The 18582-nt window shown below is 47.1% G+C and overlaps 1 protein-coding gene across 3 annotated transcripts in view; it reads right to left on the reverse strand.

The window, feature by feature from the left end:
• Window positions 1-18582, reverse strand: part of NSD1 (nuclear receptor binding SET domain protein 1) — a 56635-nt gene that overhangs the window by 28954 nt on the left and 9099 nt on the right. The window contains exons 1-7 of one of the 3 annotated variants that reach the window (XM_042894744.1): window positions 13827-13909; window positions 10460-10632; window positions 6472-8494; window positions 5911-6375; window positions 2455-2576; window positions 2018-2309; window positions 563-672 (exon numbers count right to left, since the gene is read on the reverse strand). In XM_042894744.1, coding sequence (XP_042750678.1) covers window positions 563-672; window positions 2018-2309; window positions 2455-2576; window positions 5911-6375; window positions 6472-8494; window positions 10460-10632; window positions 13827-13833 — 3192 coding nt within the window. In that variant the 5' untranslated portion in view covers window positions 13834-13909. Of the gene's footprint in view, window positions 1-562; window positions 673-2017; window positions 2310-2454; window positions 2577-5910; window positions 8495-10459; window positions 10633-13826; window positions 13963-18582 lie in introns of those variants that run through there. The other 2 variants (XM_042894743.1, XM_042894745.1) reach the window with 2 other exon arrangements.

Here is an 18582-nt window from a genome sequence, read left to right on the forward strand (position 1 = left end):
TGGGTTTTGAGCATTCAGCAGAAAAGATCGGCAATTTATTTAAAAAGAAAAACAAACCTGGGTCCAGACCTGCATGCTACATGTGTTACAACTCCAGCCTCTACCCTGCTACAAGTTCTATGCTTACTTACCACCCATCAGCCAACTTGGGAATGTAACAAATGAAATACTATTCGGAGAGCATCTGACAGAAAAGGAGAAAGCCTTAGGTTCAAGTTACAGTGTAACATAACAGCAATTCCCTGTGACAGCAAAGCTCTGCCCACAGCTTCCCAGCCTGTATCCAGATGACTCATTTTTCCATATAAATCAATGGGGAGAGGAGACCTCACAGCCAAAACTCCCCAGTCCCCATTACAAGTGGGAAAGGGTGGGGAACACCTCTGTATTTAGCAGATTTCTTCACCATAACGCAGCAACCAGCACCTTTGGGAAGGGTGGACCTTCACTCCTGGGCCACAGCCAGCAACACGCAGCTCACTGCCCCGCGCCTCCTGCTCAGCAGGGCCTGCTGCCCAGGCTCATTTCTATCTGACTTTCAGAAGTACTGGAAGAAAAATACCTTCTTTGGGGGAGTCCACTCCTCCTTCTTTGGCATAAAGGCAGTGTCCAAATCATTGGATTCCAAGAGCTTTTTAGTGGGCTTCCTTTGACGCTTGCTCTCAAAGTTTCCTGCAATAAAATTCTTGTTAGATAAATGGGGATTTTCTTAGCTTCAGTCACACTAAGACTATTAAGAAAACGCCAGCCAGAGGTTCCAAACAATCAAATTCACCTTGTCTTTTGGAGCACGAGCTCCCCAGGGAAAAGAAACAATTACCTCTACAACCTGCACAGAAACAGACCTCCATTTGGACCACCTTCAGGCATACCTCAATATATAGTATTAAAAAATCCATCCATGGAATAGAGACCATGAACTTAAAGCCAGTAGGCAACCATCCCGGCAGTGCAATTCACATCGTGATTTCACAACTGCTTTTCCAGCATAACCCAGCCCTTCCATAATGACAAACACATCCCTGCCTCTTCCTGCTCCCATTCCCACAGCACCCACATCAGCATTCACACTGCACACAGTGAGCAGCCCGAAGGGCGTGCTCTCAGACAGAACCTCCTGGGACAAAATGCCCCAAGGAATCCAGCTGTAGGAGTCAGCCTCCAGCTCAAACTTTGTGCTAGCCATTGGGAGACAAGGGGGGAGACAAGGTGCAAGACGTGGGCAGCAGTAAACCCTTAAAACAACCAGGAAATTGTGATGTTCCGTGTGCAAGGCGCTCCATGGAAACAGCCTGTTACCCATCCTACCCTGTTCATCCGCACCCTTAATCAGCTTGGCCTTGTCCTCCCTACAACACGCAGCAACAAAGACTTCAGCCACCTTGTGGAGGGACAGCACATCACTGCTCCCTGCCACAGCTCTGTGGGCCCCAGCAGTTCCCTCAGCAGTGGGAAGAGATGCACTGCCTCTGCACACTGCACATCTGCAACCACTGCTGCACTGCATCTCCAAGCTCAGGTTCCCTCCTTCAGTCATTGCAGGTTTTTCGCTTCTACCTGTCACCCCTCTGCCCCACAAAGAACAGACTGACCTCTCGCTGACTGCAGGTCTATTATTACACGTACATAAGTGTGCCTACATATATTATCTATCTACATTTATAATTACATAAATATTTACAAATACGTGTTTTAAACAATGAAACAAAATGACTGGCCTCTCAGAACAGAAACAGCGTTCTCTACAAGCTTACATAGCCAAAGCATTGGAGCCTTGACCTTGGACAAGCCTTTAGACAGAACAGTAACTGCAGAATCACAATGAGCCACTTCACCAGGTCACACATCTCACCTGCCCCTCTTTTCTCCTAGCACCAGTAATGGTCTCTGAATAAAGCAAAGCAAACAAAACGGAGATCAGCAGCTACTAACCTTTTTACTTCGGCTGAAGAAACATTTCAAGTGAACTCATGACACGCTCACTTGTGGGAGCACAACAACACAACCTCCCACTTACCTGATTTCAGGAATCTCTCCTCTGCATCTGGAGAAGCAGAAACTTCGGAAACACCAGAGGAAGACAGCACAAGCTCTGGGAAATTGGACTGTCCTTCTATGAGCTGCTCAGCAGGATCAGAGGCATGGGGCTCTAGTTCTGAGAAGGAGCACTCAGCTTCAAGGATGGGAGGGGACTCTTTGGTTGAAAATGGAGTTGAAACCAAAGGACTGGGCCCCCGCTGCATCTCTCTGTCAGGACTGCGCTGTGCAGGAAGAGCTCCTTCAAATCCAGACCTTGCAACAGAATTCACCTAACACAGCGAAACAGTTGGTGAAAACGTTCACCCTGCACAGCCTTGCATGCAGCATGAGCGCTCAGCATGCAAGACCAGGCAAAGGCACGTAAACTGGAGCACAACAGTAAAAGCCATGAAGAGCACATTTGCCTTAACCTACCTTTTGCAATTGCTCCTGGCTTTTCCTTGACTTTTTCTTGGGTGCAAATAAGTGATCATATTCTTCTGCATATTCCAGAAGCCGTTTACTTGGCTTTCTAAGGCGTTTCCTCTCTGAATGTACTAAGAAAAAGGAAAGCAGCTTCAAGACTGTGTTTCTGAGATTATTACAACAAAAAATCCTCATGACCCGCAGGTAAGAGCTGCTCCTGCCTTCTCCTTCAGACTCTATACAGGAAGATCCCTAATACACTCTTCTAATATTCGTGCTCCCTATCTCCCCAGCCCTGATGTGGCAGGTGGGATTGCTAAGGACCATGGCGACCTCAAGCATTTCAGACACCTGACAGGCTCCTAGCAATGTGACCCAACATCACCTTACACAACGTACACTTAGCCTTCTGGTAGTACTTTCCCCAAAACCTACATCTGTTAGAAACTCAGATTTGTCACTCTACTTTTCCTGCCACTCCAAACTCCCATGGGTTTACGTGCAGGGACATGGGAAAATGCTGCTCTCCCTCACACACTTTGGTTGCTGGCTCTACCAGCGCCGTGTCTGTCCAGCTCCTTCCCTTCCCTCCTCCCTAGCACATTTTCTCATGTACTTCAAGAGCCCTGAATTCCCCATCTGCTACTGCAAGCCTATTTATTCCTTTTGCTTCCCAACAACAGGTTCTGTGCTCAGATCAGGACGTGATGAGGGAGCTAACTGTCCTCCCAAGAGGCTGCAAGATCCTCAGGGCTCAGACATCTTTTTCTTTACACTTGCACAGCACTGCACCACTGCAAGGGAAAAGCCTGGCACCAGCTATTTCCCCAACACAAACAGAACCAGAGAGAGCTCCAAGGAAGGGCCCTGGCATTGTCACTTCTACTCAGCAAGCTGCACAAGCAAGATGATGCTTATTTAACTTTCTCAAATACCTGTGACTTTTCTTCTTTATTGGTTTTCACAATTATTCTGCCTTACTCCAGAAGACTCCTCCTAGTCACACCAACACTTGTGGTCTCCTGGAAGGTTACAGTAAGTTTTCTACTCTTTACTTCCTTTCCCCATGCAGGAGGTGGGTTTTTCTTTTTTGAGCAGAAACATTTTATTAAAAAAAAAAAAAAAAAGCATTCCAGTGCAACACTTGGGATGTTGGACAAGATTGCTACACCTTATTGTGGCTTTGTGGTTAAACAAGTAGGAAAATGTCAAAGTCGGCCAAAAGAGAAGAAAGGAACAACCTCACCCAAACACAACTGTTTTCAGCTGCTAATAACCCCCTGCACAGGTATCCAGGTGCAACCCACGTTGGCACACAACCAGTTCTAGGCCTAGCATCTTCATTAGTGACTACTGAGCATCCCAGAACCAGCCAGCAGCACACACAGCACTGCAGAAAGTGGGGCTTAACTGTGTTGTTCTTCCCCTCAAATGATTCCTGTACAAACACAGCCTGAACAGCAATGGCAAACCAGGCACCTTTCAGAAGCTGTCACTGTGCCAGTTCTCAGTCAGCAGACGCGAGCAGCCCTCGCTTCTGCCTTATGTAGTCTAAGCCCCACTACCAATTCCGCATCAGAAATACGCCGGATGTTGCTTTCAGCTACGACGAGGACTTGCATTGATCGAGCTCAGTACAAATTACACAGTCGTGAATGCGATCTTTTGTGGCCCCTTCCACGCCTGCCTGCGGAGGAGGAGGATTAGTCACGTCTCCTCACAGCGCTGGCACAGGGAGGAAAGCCACTCTCTTCTGTGAGCAGCACTTCTAACGTCTGCATTGCCCTCCCTGCTTCCCACATAACAGCCCTTGTCCAAAACAAAAGGAGGAAGACACGTTTCCACCCAGGGAAACACACAGCATTAACTTGCTCCGTCAGCCCTGCCTCTGGGATGTCACAGCGGCTCCTCACAGGTGTGCTGAGGGCAGGGGCACAGATTGCACCGCGGCTGCTGACCTGCCATTCCTGCAAGCAGCCCCACAGCCGTTCTGTGCTGCAATGGGAGCCACCTGTCTTCTGCAGCAGTTCCTCTCCTTTTCTCTTAGTACTGCTACTGCCTCTTAGCAGCTCTCCTCCAGCTCTCTACAGACTCGCACTTTTCACCTCTCACCAGCGTGCAGGGATGCTTCAACTCCAAACCACCTGGAAGCCACCAGAACACAGCTGTGCCTTTGTGCACACTAAGAGCTCGCTCCAGGGGGCACAGCTCCTCCATGCAGCTCCATCCCAGGACCAAGCACACTTCCCACAGCCTTTCTAAAGCATTAAGTCCTCAAAAACACGCAGCCATGGCCAGAGTAGTCAGTAAATGATTAAGCTTGCCATGATTTCAAAACAGGATTTTCACCCGGGGTGTTACACCCTGTGGGTTCATTTTCTGTGCCTGCTGTGACATGCCTTGGTCCTGTGACCACGAAAGCCAGATGCTGACTTCCCTGTACTGAAACAGGTGTGCAGCAACCACTTGCTAATGGCACAACGCATCGGAATGGGCACACAGGGAACAGAAGTGACAAAGCACGCCCATGTTCTGCATGAGGCCCATCACTCGTTTACTGGTAAACAATTCAATTTTGTTTGGCAAAACCTTTGTAAAAAAATAACGTTAGTGTCTTCACGAAGGCTTGCCCCCCTAGATTCCTTGAGAATGGCATGTATTAAATGTGGTTCTGCTTGACCTAGTGCTCTCCCTCACTGTGTCCATTGTTTTGTTTGTTTTGTTGAGGGGGGCGGGGGGAAGTAGTTTTCATTGCGCTTTTGTTTGTTTGTTTTTGCTTTCCAAACAAATTTCCAGATTCAGTACCCACAAGAAACTCACCCACATCTCTGTGGGAGAGGATGACCCTGTGCACCCCTCACTTCTTTCTTCCACAGCCACCTCCCTTTGGATGAGGTTGCCTCCCCTGCACCCCAGGCTCCCTGCAGCCGTCCCCGTCTTCTCCCCTTTACCCTCAGACAGCCCCACCAGTGCCACGAGTTACAGAACGTGTGGGGTTCCTCACTTCATTATTAGCAGCTAATAAACTTCCATACTAAAACACAAAACAAAACAAACAGCAAAAAGAAAAGTGCTGCCTTAACGAAATCCTACGCTCTCAATCAAAACTTCCTAGAGCTGATTTATCTGGCTAGGACCAAACAAAAAAAAACAGCTGTGTGAAGGGATACACTGAAGGAAAAAAATCCTTCTGATAGTTTTACCTTTCACCGTGGGGGAACTACTGATGTTATGTACTTAAACTCTAACCAAAAGCTGAGCAACACTCCGCCATCACTCCATCTTTCATTCTCTGTGCTTGAAGAGTCCCCCCAAAAAGCCACCGCATCTCTTTTTCTTCAGCTCACAGAAATACATACACCTCCACGTTGTCAAACAGCCCCCAATTCTGTACACTTATACTTTAAATGAAAAATTATAAAATGTATACAAATACACATTCTGGCGCAAGTCCAGCTCCCTTACCTTGTGTAGAGAATTCAGACTGGGGAGCAAAGTTGCCAAGCTTTGTTTCTGAGTCCATCACACTGTTGTTTGGCTTACCACACACATTCAAACGTTTCTCAACTAAGTCTAAACGATTCTCATAGTCCTGAACTGTTAGGTCTGCCTCAAGCACCTTTGAATGAGGGGAATGCCTACGTCCCAAGCACTCATTTCCCTTCAGTGAAAAGCCATGAGAATTCAGGCCAAAGGCACTCTCCAAGTTTCCTTTTTCCCTAGATCTACTGATGTGCTTATTAGATCTAGCACTGCTTTGGTTAAAACGCTGCCATCGCTTTTTAGGTGCTACGTGATTTACATCATTAGCCTCATCACCAAGAGAGCTCTCACTATTTGCCTCTGAATCCAAGTCTGGACTCTCCCCATTTTCAGCAGAAGTGCATCTCTCAGTATTTCTACCAGCTTCGGGTCTCCTTCCAATACGACCTAAATTGTCATCAGATAAACAAGCAGAGTCTTCATCAGTTGAATGTTCTGTTAAATCAACAGACTCTTTCCTCCCAGTATCTTCTGCTTCATTACCTAGAGGACCGGGAACCGAACCGTGCACGCGGAATGCATGTTCTCCTGAATCTCTGGATAATCGACTTAACAACTTACTTGGCCCTCCTGGTTTTAAGTCCTTTCTGTTTGAAACTGTTTTATCTCCAAGCTTTGATGACTGCTTAGATTTTGAACAGTTGCGTTTGGGCACGCAATTCGTGCCATTTGTCCCAGGAACAGCGGCATTGGCGGGCTCCCTTTTGCCAGTACCAATGCCCGGTAACTTGGTCGGAGGATTGCGTGCAAATGAGGAGTTGCTTATACTGGAGGAGTTCGGATTGACCGTTTCCTGGGCACAATCTCCATTCTTTTCTATTTTAAACGGGGGACCTACGATAGACAGGGATGTCAGGCCGCTCGCAGAATTGCCTCCAGAACCATCTGCTGTGCTGGTATTTCGATACGGGACTATGTTCTGACCAGTCATCAGTTGCTGCTCTTTCGCCTTACTGTCATGAATATCCTTCAACATCATCAACAAGGTGCTGAATCTGTAATTTGGCTCAATAGGCAAACGACCGTGACCAGAGGCGGAAGAGAAAAGCAAGGGTACTGTGGCCTTTGGCGTGCCAGAGTCGCTGACATCATCGTTCATGGATCGATAGGAGAGCTCCTTCAGCTCTGACAGGACGTGTTTCACCACAGCTGTTTCTATTTCAGCAGAATCCCTGGGTTTCTCGTGCACGTTGTTTAACAGTTTCTGACCATCAACTTTTCCGCTTCTCGGAAGAGAATCTCTCTGAAGGCCAGAGAAACCTTTGGTATCAGAAGAACAGTGATTCAGGCCGCCCTCCTCTTCTGCAAGAGAAGGCTCCAACCCAGCAACCTTTTCTTTATGTTTGCATTTTATACTCCTGACCCGAGGCAATTTCATGTTTTTCAGTTTTAAGGTTGTTTGATTTGCAACAGCAGACCAGGAACCGTCCTTGGAAACACTTTGGGGAGTAGCGTGCTTGTTTGCTAGGGAAAGATTGTCATTTCTCACATCTGAAGAGCACTCAAGAGCTGTCAGTGACATCTCAGCATCAGAGGAGCCTCCTTCAAGTTCCCCGTGTGCAAATTCAGCATCGAGTCTGCTGGTCACCGAACCTCCCAGAGGTTTGCGATCTCTGTATGACTTCTTCCTGGCCCTCCTGCTGCTTTTCTGGGAAAAATACATGGAAAGCTTAATGTTTCCACTTGACGTCATAGGAAACTCCTTCTCCATTTTATCTGAAGAATCACTAACTTCAAGAGTGCTAGAGGCTCTCTCTGAACTTTGGTCCACGGTATCTACATCACTGTTCCCACCATCTGAGAGGGAAGAGGATGAATCCGATTCAGTTTGCTTTTTCTCAACACCAGCCTCAGATGCAGAATAGTGTATTTGTAGCTTGGAACTGCACAGAATGCCCAGGGAGCTTTTCTCTCTCTCCAAAGATGAGTTGGAAAACAAATCCCCTTGGAGCACGTTCTTCAGGGCATCGCTTTTATGACTCCCATAGTCCGACTTTAAGGTTATATTTTCAAACCGCCTTTCTCCAAAGGAGGAGAGCAAATGGTTTTCCCTGGTGCTGTTGGATGCTGTTATGCTCTTTGCAATCCGGCGAAGTTCATGAGACGCATGCTTCTCTGGTAGGTCCCCGACAATCATGTTGTTAACTATGCTCTCCGGTGTTTCTTCTTTGATTTCTCCCTTGGAAGCTTCTTCTCTCATGCCACTCTTTTTTACTCTAGTCCTTTTTCTGCTCTCTGAGCTCTTTTTCACGTGTGGCTTAATGTGCGATTTTCCTTTTTCATTGGCTGAGTGTTTGGAGTCAAATGCCAAGGATTTAAAACAGCCGTTCAGCTGCCTGTCCTTTTTGGCTGCAGGGCCATTGGAATAGTATTCCAACTGCGCTTCCTTCTCGCTGTCCAGCTCGCTGGAGTTCTGGCTGCACTTTTGATCCTCTGGCCCCCCGAGAAGCATGTCTTCTGCCTGTCCAACACTGACTTCCCATTTAGCCATAAACCTCTGGGGAACCTTAAAGTTGGAGGAGACAAAAAAAAAAAAAAAAAGAAAGAAAGAAAAAAAATGAGGGGGTAACCAACAGGATAAAAAGCGAGACAGAGACAGACCAGGCATGGAACAGAGTGACGGTCCTGCATTCTGCACCTCCGAGACAACAGATTGACAGAGGCTGTGCCTAGAGATGCAGAAAAAACTCTCCTGGGTAAGCAGCCTGCACTCCTATCAAGCCTAGAGAAAATCCTCGTGCATTCCCCAAACACCTGCAAACACTGGTGTCCTGGTGACCAAACAGCCCGGCACGTCAGCGCATCCCAAACACGAGGTGTGTGTGGGGGATGTACATGGTATGGATCCCTGGCACAGAAATGCACGTTAACAGCCAGCAGGCCTCTCAACACAACTGCAACATCATTTTCTCAAAATATTTGAACAGCCATGTTTGCTTTGCTTGTTCTTTGCTTCTTCCTGCATCCCTTGAATTGGGGCACAACTCCACCCTCCCTCTCATCAACTTACCTTGGTACAAACATAAAATCTGTACCACATTACACTGTAACAGGTTCAACGTGTCCTTTACAGAGAACTCTCACAGCTTCAACTCCACCCTTAGCATAAAATGAAGGGCATGCTGCATACCAGACGGGAACCCCTGCTAAACATCTAAAAACAACAAAGCCACAAACTTGATTTTTATCTGCACACACCGTTCTTGGCTGCACAACAGGAAAACAGAGGATTCACAACACTCCTAAAAACCAAAATCTATTCCACAGCAGCAGGAACAACTCAAATTTCTGATTCTTGTCCCCTAAAAAAAAAATTAAATCCACAACAAAGCAACAAATGATTGTCTTAGCAGATTAACACAATTTTACAGGGTCCAGTAGCAAAGCAGCAAAATACTCTCAGCTTTGCAGCAGGTCTTGGCTTCCAGGTACACAAGCCTGGATATTTATGCAAGCTACACATGTTTGGTTTCCTTTGCTGCAGCCACACCGGCGCTGCAATTTACATACAGGGGGAGATTCTAGCAAGGAAGCATTTTAATTTCTGGGAGCAGAAACATTTCTTGGTTGCATGTGACTAACTGCTGGGGAAGGTGGGAATACAGGTAACAAAGCCCTCAGAAAAGCTACTGAGCATTCCCTTGGAAGCAGACGAGCCAGAAAGAGAGCACTACACCCAGGAAGCTCACATCTGCAAGAGCACGTTTAATCCAACGGCTCCTCACTAACACTTAAGTGCTGTTAGAAAAAAGGCAAGGACACTGTTAGTACTATGTGCCTACCTGCTCTCACAGGAATGCTTGGTCTGCTCGCTTCATTTCAACCATTTTTACATGCGAATTTCTCCAGTTATGATTCTACAGACAGGGAACTCTGTGTCACGTTACGTTACGCTGGCTACAATTGCTCAGGGCTGTTATGCTTGGAAATGGAGATGATGCAACAAGCCACAAAACTCATTCCTACAGGCTCACTGACAAAATGTTTTCCAAGTTAAATTATAAGTCCTATCAGGTTTCCATAAAGAGAAGCAGGACTAAAACCCCCACTGCTTTATCTCTGTCCATGATCTAGTTGAAGTACAAAACTCCACCTCTACCTCAGATCAGCCAAAAGACACTGCAAGAGAGCACAGGAAGTTACTTGAAAGCACACCGTAATTGGCATCAGGAGAGGGCTTACTGCAGAACAAACCTCACGCTGACAGGGACCTGACTCCTCTGCCTCTCAGAGCTCTGCAGGGCAACAAAAGCAACAGGCCACACCCCTACATAAACATAAAAGATAGCCTAGAAACTCCCAGCTGCTGGTACGCTCTGCTGGCTACAAGGATGCAAAGAACCGCTCTCTGGCCCTGCTGCAGCAGTCACTGTCACAAAAGCAAACTGTCAAAGTGCAACTCCAGGCACAAAGGAATGATCTTTATTGTGCAGATTCAGGAAATCAAAAACAGAGAAAGCAGATCTTTCACCTTATGTTTGTAGCCTTTTTCCTTTTGCTTTCCTCTTCTCCGAAGAACAGGCAGCTCTTCAAACTGATGTTTTCCTTCAAACAAAACGATAGCTTTTCCAGCAACCCAGGCTTTCTCTGAAGGCTCTCCTAAGGCATCCACGTAGTACTCTCGGTATGGCCTCCGATTGGAAACTATTCCAAAAAATTTAACAGAATTAACCCCTTGCACACAGCAAAACAAAGGCAAAAATCAATCACAGAAAGCAGTAGCAGTCTATCAGTTATTTGTACAAAGCTTTTTGCCTGGTAACATTTCCACGGGAATGCCAGTTCTGGCAGTTCCTGGTCAGAACTCAGGGAGATCCTTCTGCATTGCTCAATTCATCGCTTTCTTACAGTGACTAGCAGGGCTAAGATGATCTGTTTCCCTAGAGCAAAGACTGCAGTCTGGCTGCAAAACAAAATGGGAAAATATCCAAATGCTTTATTTTTTTTTTTTTTCCTCGACAGAGGTAACACACGAGGCAGCCCACTTCTTGCTGCTCCTCTCTGATGAATGACTGCACAGCCCATCCGCTTGGCCGCTGGGAAGAGGAAATGGTGCACCAGCAACTCCCAGAAATAGGATCCTGCTGGATAGCATTTACCCGTGCAGGCCGTACCTCCCCCTCCACATCTTGCTCCATACTTTGTTAACATACAAACCCTTATTTTGGACATAAGACATTAACAGTACTGTTTAAATAAACACCCAGATGCACGCACTTGCACACTACAAGCAGTACATGCATCGTGACAAAGAGTCATTTATAAAAAGTTAATTCCCTGCTGTGGGCACTGTGGTGCACAGCCACGGAAGAAAACCATAAGGGCACAATCACAACAACTTCCAAGATTTTTCAGAGGCGTTTCCTGAGCAAGAGCACTTCATGGGCATGAAGCAATGAAGAACTGAACCGGTACAAGGTACTCTGGTGAAAGAGGACACGTTTCAGGAGCTGGAACAGTGACAACAAGGCTTGAACACGAGATATAAACCTCTCTCTGCCACGTGTGCTTCCTGTTGTCCCGGGAATACCTTCACCAGCTGAACATGCAGCCCCAGCTTTGCAGCCCCTTTTGTCTGTGCTGCCTCCTCCCGGGGCGCCCGCACTGTGCCAGCAGCCTGGCACCCAGCAATGCCAGCCCTGACACTCTGACCAAGCACAGGTAAAGGATGACGAATGCTGACTGGGGCAAAAATCAATCCAAGGACAAAGATGACATACCAAATCCATCTGCACAACTGGGACTCAAGCCCCTGTCTGAGCTTCAGTTTTCCAGCTCCAAACACCTCTACATCACTCCAGGGCTTGTCAAGAAAAGGCAAGCTGCTTTAAACACAACACCACGCCTCAAACGAGGAAGAGAGGAGCTTTTTGCACAAGTGATGAGTTTGAAGCAACCTGCCTTATTTTGAAGGGCTTGTTCCCATGACAACGAGAGAGAACTAAGGCAGAAGGACCACGCTTCCTACAGTGTGTGCAGAACCCCACAGCTCCCCACTCCCCAAAGCACCTGAGTTCAGATCCACCTGTTCTGCCATGCACCACTCAGGGAGGTGAGATGAATAGATTACAAAGAATGACAACTGGAAATTTTTCCTCAGAGCTTTCTTCATCTCAACATGGATAAAACACAATGGGAGATTCTATTACATAGCTGGAGAGTAGACTGTGCTGGAATTTGTTAATAGCATGTTCCCTCCCTGCAGAATTTCTTTATTAGAAATTACTGTGCACAGGCTGAGAGGGGATTGCTGGACAGATGTACGTATTAAATCCTGTCCATAATTTCATCGTGGGTGGTAGGACACAGGACAACAAAGGTGGATTCAGGCAACATCCTTTATGGTAATTTGAAAGCTCAAAAGGGACTGTTTACACCTGCACACTAAGTATTATGTACAATAGGATGAATGCTTCCCAGAAGACGAAGAAGAAACTGGAAAACCAGTAAGAAAGACTACAGCAACCAAACCTGCAGTTGACGTGAGCACAATACAGGAAAAGTTACTTCATGCCTCTAGAGAAATAGCAGACAGTTCTGAGTCCGTGGTCAGTAGAAAGGTCTATTCACTCCCAGCACTTGGTTCTTAGGCTGGGCTGGGGAGCTGTCAGATGCAGAAGGCACCATTCTCTAGGGATTTCCCATTACTCACAGTACAAAACAAACCAGAAAGGGAAAACCGGAAGAAATAAATAAGCCTTTCAATTTGTGGCAGTCTCCCCATGGTAGCCAATATGATCCTAAAAGCAGTGTGAGAGCTTTCAAATAAAGAGCAATTCCCAAACAATTACTTCTCCTCTGTTCTCTTCATCACATATCTATGCTCCTCCATCTTCATATTGTGTGACTCACATCCTTTCTGGACTCTACCCTCTTCTTCCCTGTGCTCACACACATGCAGCTCAGTCTTATTTCCTTCCATCCCTTTCCCTCACAATCAGCTGGCTCTTAGTCTCACTAACGCACTATGCCCTAAGCTTTCACACATGTGGCTCCATCACAAGGTTTTCCTGATATAACCCCATAAACAGCCCCCTCTTCCCAGTGCCGAACAGAGCCAACAAAATCACTTCCTCTCACACGTCCATGTAACACCTTAAGGCATTCAGCAGATACGCTGTTTCACCCCAACTCCACTTCAAAGCCCCTCCTGCCTCCCCATCCCCAGCCTGGCCAACTCTCCGAGTTACAGAAGGGCTTGGGTTGGAAGGGACCTTAACACCCATCTATCCCAATCCTTGCTGTGGGCTGGCTGCCCCCCACCAGATCAGGCTGTGCAGGATCCCATCCCGCTCATCCTGATGCTCACCCTGAGCACCCCCTGGGATGGGGCACCCGCAGCTCTGGCCAGCACTGCCAGTGCCACACCAAGCTGAGTAAATAATTTTTACCCAACGTCTCACCTAAATCTCCCCTTTCAGTTTTAGCCATTCTCTCTTGCCCTATCGCCATGAGACCATGCAAAAAGTCAGTATCTCCTGTTCATAAGCTTCCCTCCCCACTTGAGCCCACCCAGCTCTGTGTGCCCGCCCTTTTCATACTGCTCTACTCTGCCCTCACTTCTCTGATCCACCTTTCTCTCCATATCTTTGTCAGGAAGCTGCTCTTTCTCCTGCACTGGCCTGCACTCATTCTGGATATTCACCCCTCTTATGCCATGGAAACCAAAGCCTACACATTCAACAGCTGCCTGTGCCACTTCCTCAGCTTTAGCCCCATCCTCCTCTCACCTCCCTGGTGTAGTTCTGCTTCACAGATCAAGGTCTTCCTTTTTTTTTTTTTTCATTAATAAAGAACTATACAACTCCCCTACTTTGCAGTCTGAATAGATACAGTACCTTTCATTTTTGAGTGACAGTCCAGCACTGGGTCATGACAAATTGTGCATGGCCACCACGGGCGTCTGTTGAACTTGGCCCAAACAAGATCCCCAACTTCATACTTCACTGGAGTAGGTTTCTTCTTGGCTCGGATCTTTGGGGAAAAATCAGAACACAAGAAATCACTAAAGCTCCAGATGCTTCTAAAGAGCCTTGCCTCCCCCTTCCCTGTATGCAGATTACATCTGGCCACCAGAGATATTTACATGAAAAAGCAAGTCCTGATTTTACTTAGTGGCTCCTACACCTTCAAAGAATACCATCATTCTTCTGATCCTTCTGAGAGAACAAAACAATAAACTAGGGTTTGATTTTATTGGATTGGGTTTTCTTCTCTTGGGTTTTTTTTTTTCCCTTCCAGTGAGGAATGTAAGCTGGTAAAGGACTGCACTCACAGTTCATCCATTTGTCAGAGCAGGGCAATACCTTGAGTCACAACCAGCTCCAATGACCTCACTAACACAAACTGCTTTATTTCAGAGGTTGTGATGTGCAGAAAAAGTAATGAAAGACAATGAACTATTCCTGACTGGAATGAGGTGATGAGAAGAGCAAATAAAAGAGCAGGTACGTACAATGCTAATGACTGTCTCACTTCTTACATATGCTCAGGAAGAAAACCTTTCTCATAAAACATTTGAAATCTCATGTAACTACAGAGGAAAAAAAAAAAAAAGCTTTTGTTCTAATGTTGGGTTTACATGACCAGAACTGCCATTGCTCTGCCCCAAGAGCAGCAAAAGTGCAAAACACAGACCCATCTGTTTCCTGCAAGGAGCAGCTCTGTGCAGACACCCAAAAGCACTTCAAATCTGCGGGCACTGCAGCAATCAGGAGAACACCAAAACCTCACAACACAATCACCCAACAACACACACACCTAACACTGCTTAGCCATTCCTGCCTCACCATCGCCAAGCAGAGAGCAGATCCCTCTGCTTCCCAACCTTCTGGTTGGACACCATGGCACCAGCAGCACTGGGGCTGGGCTGGGGATCCTGGAGCCGCCCTGCATTGATGAGCTGAGCCGGGACAGAGCGCTGGAGGTTCCCACAGATCTGCTCCTGTTTGCCAGCACTTGCTGATGACCTGTCCCGGGTGGTTTCAGCACTATCAGAGCTCTGAGCAGTGCTGCAGGCTTTTTAGCCAGCAAGCATCAGCAATGTGCTTCCCATTAGAGCTGTCATGGCACAAATATGCACCTTCTTCTCACTTCACATTTCCATTGTGCTCGCCACTCTTTAAGGCACATCTCCTGCAATTCACAGTTCAACATCCTAGTGGCTAAACCACAACAGATCTCTCCAATAAACGGCATATCCCACCGCAGGTCAAGTTTTATGGGATCTCTCCACGTGGTTATAGAGACTACAAAAGGATACAGTTCTCTGTTACATGAAATAAAGCAGGTAATTACCCTATAGACGCCGTTGCTGAAATTCCTCTCACTCAGCCATCAAAAGCCATTCAATAACTTATTTCAGAGCAAGAGCTCGGGAGGGCAGTGGGAACAGGCACGGCAGTGGGAACAGGCACGGGGAGGGGGCTGCTGAGCACGGGAGGCAGAGGTGCAGACCTGATGGCACTTCAGACATTGATGCTTTTTCAGATGCAAACCCACTTTTTCTCCTTATCAGTGCACATGCTCTTCTTGTAAAGGAAGATTACCCAAGATATTTTACGCATTTTTCAACGCCAGGTTTCAAGCTGTGCATACATACTGTAACAAAACGAAACTCCAACCTGCTGCAGAGTGCACACAAGGCACCTGCATCCCAAAGCTGTAATCGCAGTGCAGTCAGCTAGGCCAGCAGCACAGCTATGTGCGGATTTGCCAAGTCATTCACACTGATTCACCTGAGCGACGCCCCCAGCCCCCGCCTGGAGGCAAGTCTGCATTTAAATCAACGCTTTGTCACCCTCCCATACCAAACACAGCCGCCCAAGGAAAACTTGGCTTTCAAGAAGCTATTCAGAGACAATGCTTCAGCACTTAACTCTCTTCCCAAGCATTCAGCAGGCTTTTCAGCGTCAGTCTGTCCGCAGCCATTCTCATGCCTGCCTTGTCCCTTCCCCAGCAGCTACAGAAAGCATCAAGAGGATGCAGGCTGAATTCTCACACTGCTCCTCCCCTCTCTAAAAGTAGTAGTTATTTCCAGGTATAAGTCTTCTTCTTTAGACTGCAGTGCCATGGATAACAGCAATCCTCAAAGAATGCATTCCATTGGTCAGAAGGAAACAACAAATTCCCCTCTAAGTACAATTACACTAAGATTAAACTGGTAATAAATTCCAATGTCCAGAACTGCAGCCCTGCAGCAAGGATGACTTTTCCATGAACTAGAGAAAGCCCCACGTTTTCTGAACTCATAACCAAAGTACCCAACTTCAGATGTAGCCCTTACACGTGCTCAGAATAATTAACGTTTATCCACAGGGCATTAAAACGCTCACGTGTTTAAAGAACAAAACCAGCGAGTGGCTGCACTGAGGGCAGGAGCCGTACTGAGACTCCAGTGGAAATGCACTGCAGAGGTCTGAAGGAGGTGAGCGGGGCGAGGAAGGACAGCACAGCGACCTGCACCATCTGCACTCACGTTACAGTCTGTGTTCTCAGCCCTTCTCCCAAAGGGAGTGAGTGCTCTCTGCTCTCTTATCAGCTGTCTGGCATTCATTTGCCGTTCAGATGAGACAAGCTACAGTCTAAACTTCAGATTATATGCAGTATTTCAGACCGTTTCGTGTTATTTTTGGAGAGAACAAGAACGTATATTGTGGGTGTTCTTCAAACAAACCCTCTCCACCATACTAGACCCTCAAGAAAAGCATCGACTGCCGAGAAAGCGACCCTGAGTGAGGTGCATGACAGGACAACACCAAGACTTCTGCCTTGACAGCCATCTCCAGAATTTGTATTATGCAAAAACACATCAGCCTCGGTAACTTGCTGAGTGAAGCTGAGCGTCAGCTCGCATTTCATGACATATTCTAAGTCCTCAACTGTCTTTCAGCAATCTTCCTCCCTTTAAAATAACCACGTCATTAAACAGCAACAAAAACAAAGTTTGTCCTATGCCCGCTCTCAGCTCTGTCACCTCACACTGCTGTTCAACCCATTAATCTTGCTGGAAAAAGCAGTGCAAAGCACAGGAACACACAAGCTGCAGGCTGCACCCTCCTGCAGCACCCGCCATCCCTGGAGCAGCTCGACTGTGCTGCCACCTCCAGCATGGCACAGCCACAGGCACCACGTGTCCCAGCAGTGGGAGTGGGAAGCTGCCATCCCAGCAAAGTGCAGGGACACCCAACTGTATGCTCAGCCCACAAGGCAAGATTTTCTGTGCTATGCACCCCAACAGCTCAGCCTGACAGGGCTGCACCCAGCACGGCCCTGCACACTGGTCATTCAGACCTCCTTTGGAAAGCCGTCATGGAAAACCAAGGCCAGAAGAACCCTTCTATGGCTTATTTCTTAACTATAAGCACAACGTTATTTATTGAGTAAGACAACTGACAGAAAATGCTATCGGAAAGGCTGGGGCAGCAGGACAGGCTACGCAAGGAAGATGTTGAAGAGAAAGAAGGAAGCCCAGACCAACAGCAAAAACAGATGCTGCCTGGCCTGGCACAGGTGAGAGCGTACAGGACAAAAGCCAGGGAAGGCAGGAGAAGGCAGATCCAGACAACAGTTAAACAACAGAGTACAAACAATGACACTAACAGCAGGCAGGGCAAGACTGCGCATTTCCTCACGTATTTCCTTGAAGCACAGCAGATGCCTGCCGAAGGTGCTGCAGCAGCAGCCTGGGGTATCTGTGAGCAGATCTCATAGCAGGAGCAGCTGCCAGGTAGTAGTGAAACCCCGACCTGAGTTGGAGCACACGGCAACGCTGGAAGCAACACCCAGGGCTCTCGCTGAGCCTCCCCTTGCTGGGGCAGCCCCTCTCTGAAGCTTTGGTGAGAGTCAGTCTCCTGTCTCCCACCCTGATTCTCTTCCTTAAGGCTCACTGATCAGGAGCATTTTCCCAAACATGAGGAAAAGAATGGCAGCGAGTTCCCCCGATTCTAACCAGAATCTGGTGTTGCTGAATCTGAAGCTCATCATCCCAGCAAAGAAACACTAACAGGACAAACCTGGGACATAGAACTCCTATGCAATGTCTGCTTCTTACATAGTTTAAAAATAAGACTTCTACCAGAGTCCTCCTCTTCCCTCCAGCCTCCCATCCTGATGGGATCCACTCCAACTTCATTACTTCACTCAGCTCCAGCACCTGTGCCCCAAGAAATGAATGAATGCAGACAGGAGAAGATGGGACTTGGGAAAGGATCTGTGCTTGTGAATATGTTGTGTGAAAAGATAAAAAGATGAAATGAAAAACAACGATGAAGCAAGATTAAGAATGGAAATTAATGACTGCTTGCGATGAAGTAAAAAAAAAAAAAAAAATTGACATTAGAAAAGATTCTTTTAAATAAGCTTCTGTGAAATCAAAACCAAACCTGACCAAAAAAAAAGGAATATTAAATTATATCTGCTTCAAAGCTTAAGCAGTGTTTGGAATGAAGCAAAAAGAGGTCAAAGTGCACCCGTGCAGGTAGAGCTGCACTGGAGAACGCCCAGAGGGAGGGCCAGCCCTGCACGGGAAGGCTGAGCATTGCAAAGACAAAACCAACCTAACAACACCACAACAACACGCAAACCACAACACCT

Source organism: Lagopus leucura, unplaced genomic scaffold (assembly GCF_019238085.1).
Source record: "Lagopus leucura isolate 7727_CA_CO unplaced genomic scaffold, USGS_WTPT01 105-20_obj-0_obj, whole genome shotgun sequence".
In the NCBI taxonomy this organism is placed as follows: Eukaryota; Metazoa; Chordata; class Aves; order Galliformes; family Phasianidae; genus Lagopus; species Lagopus leucura.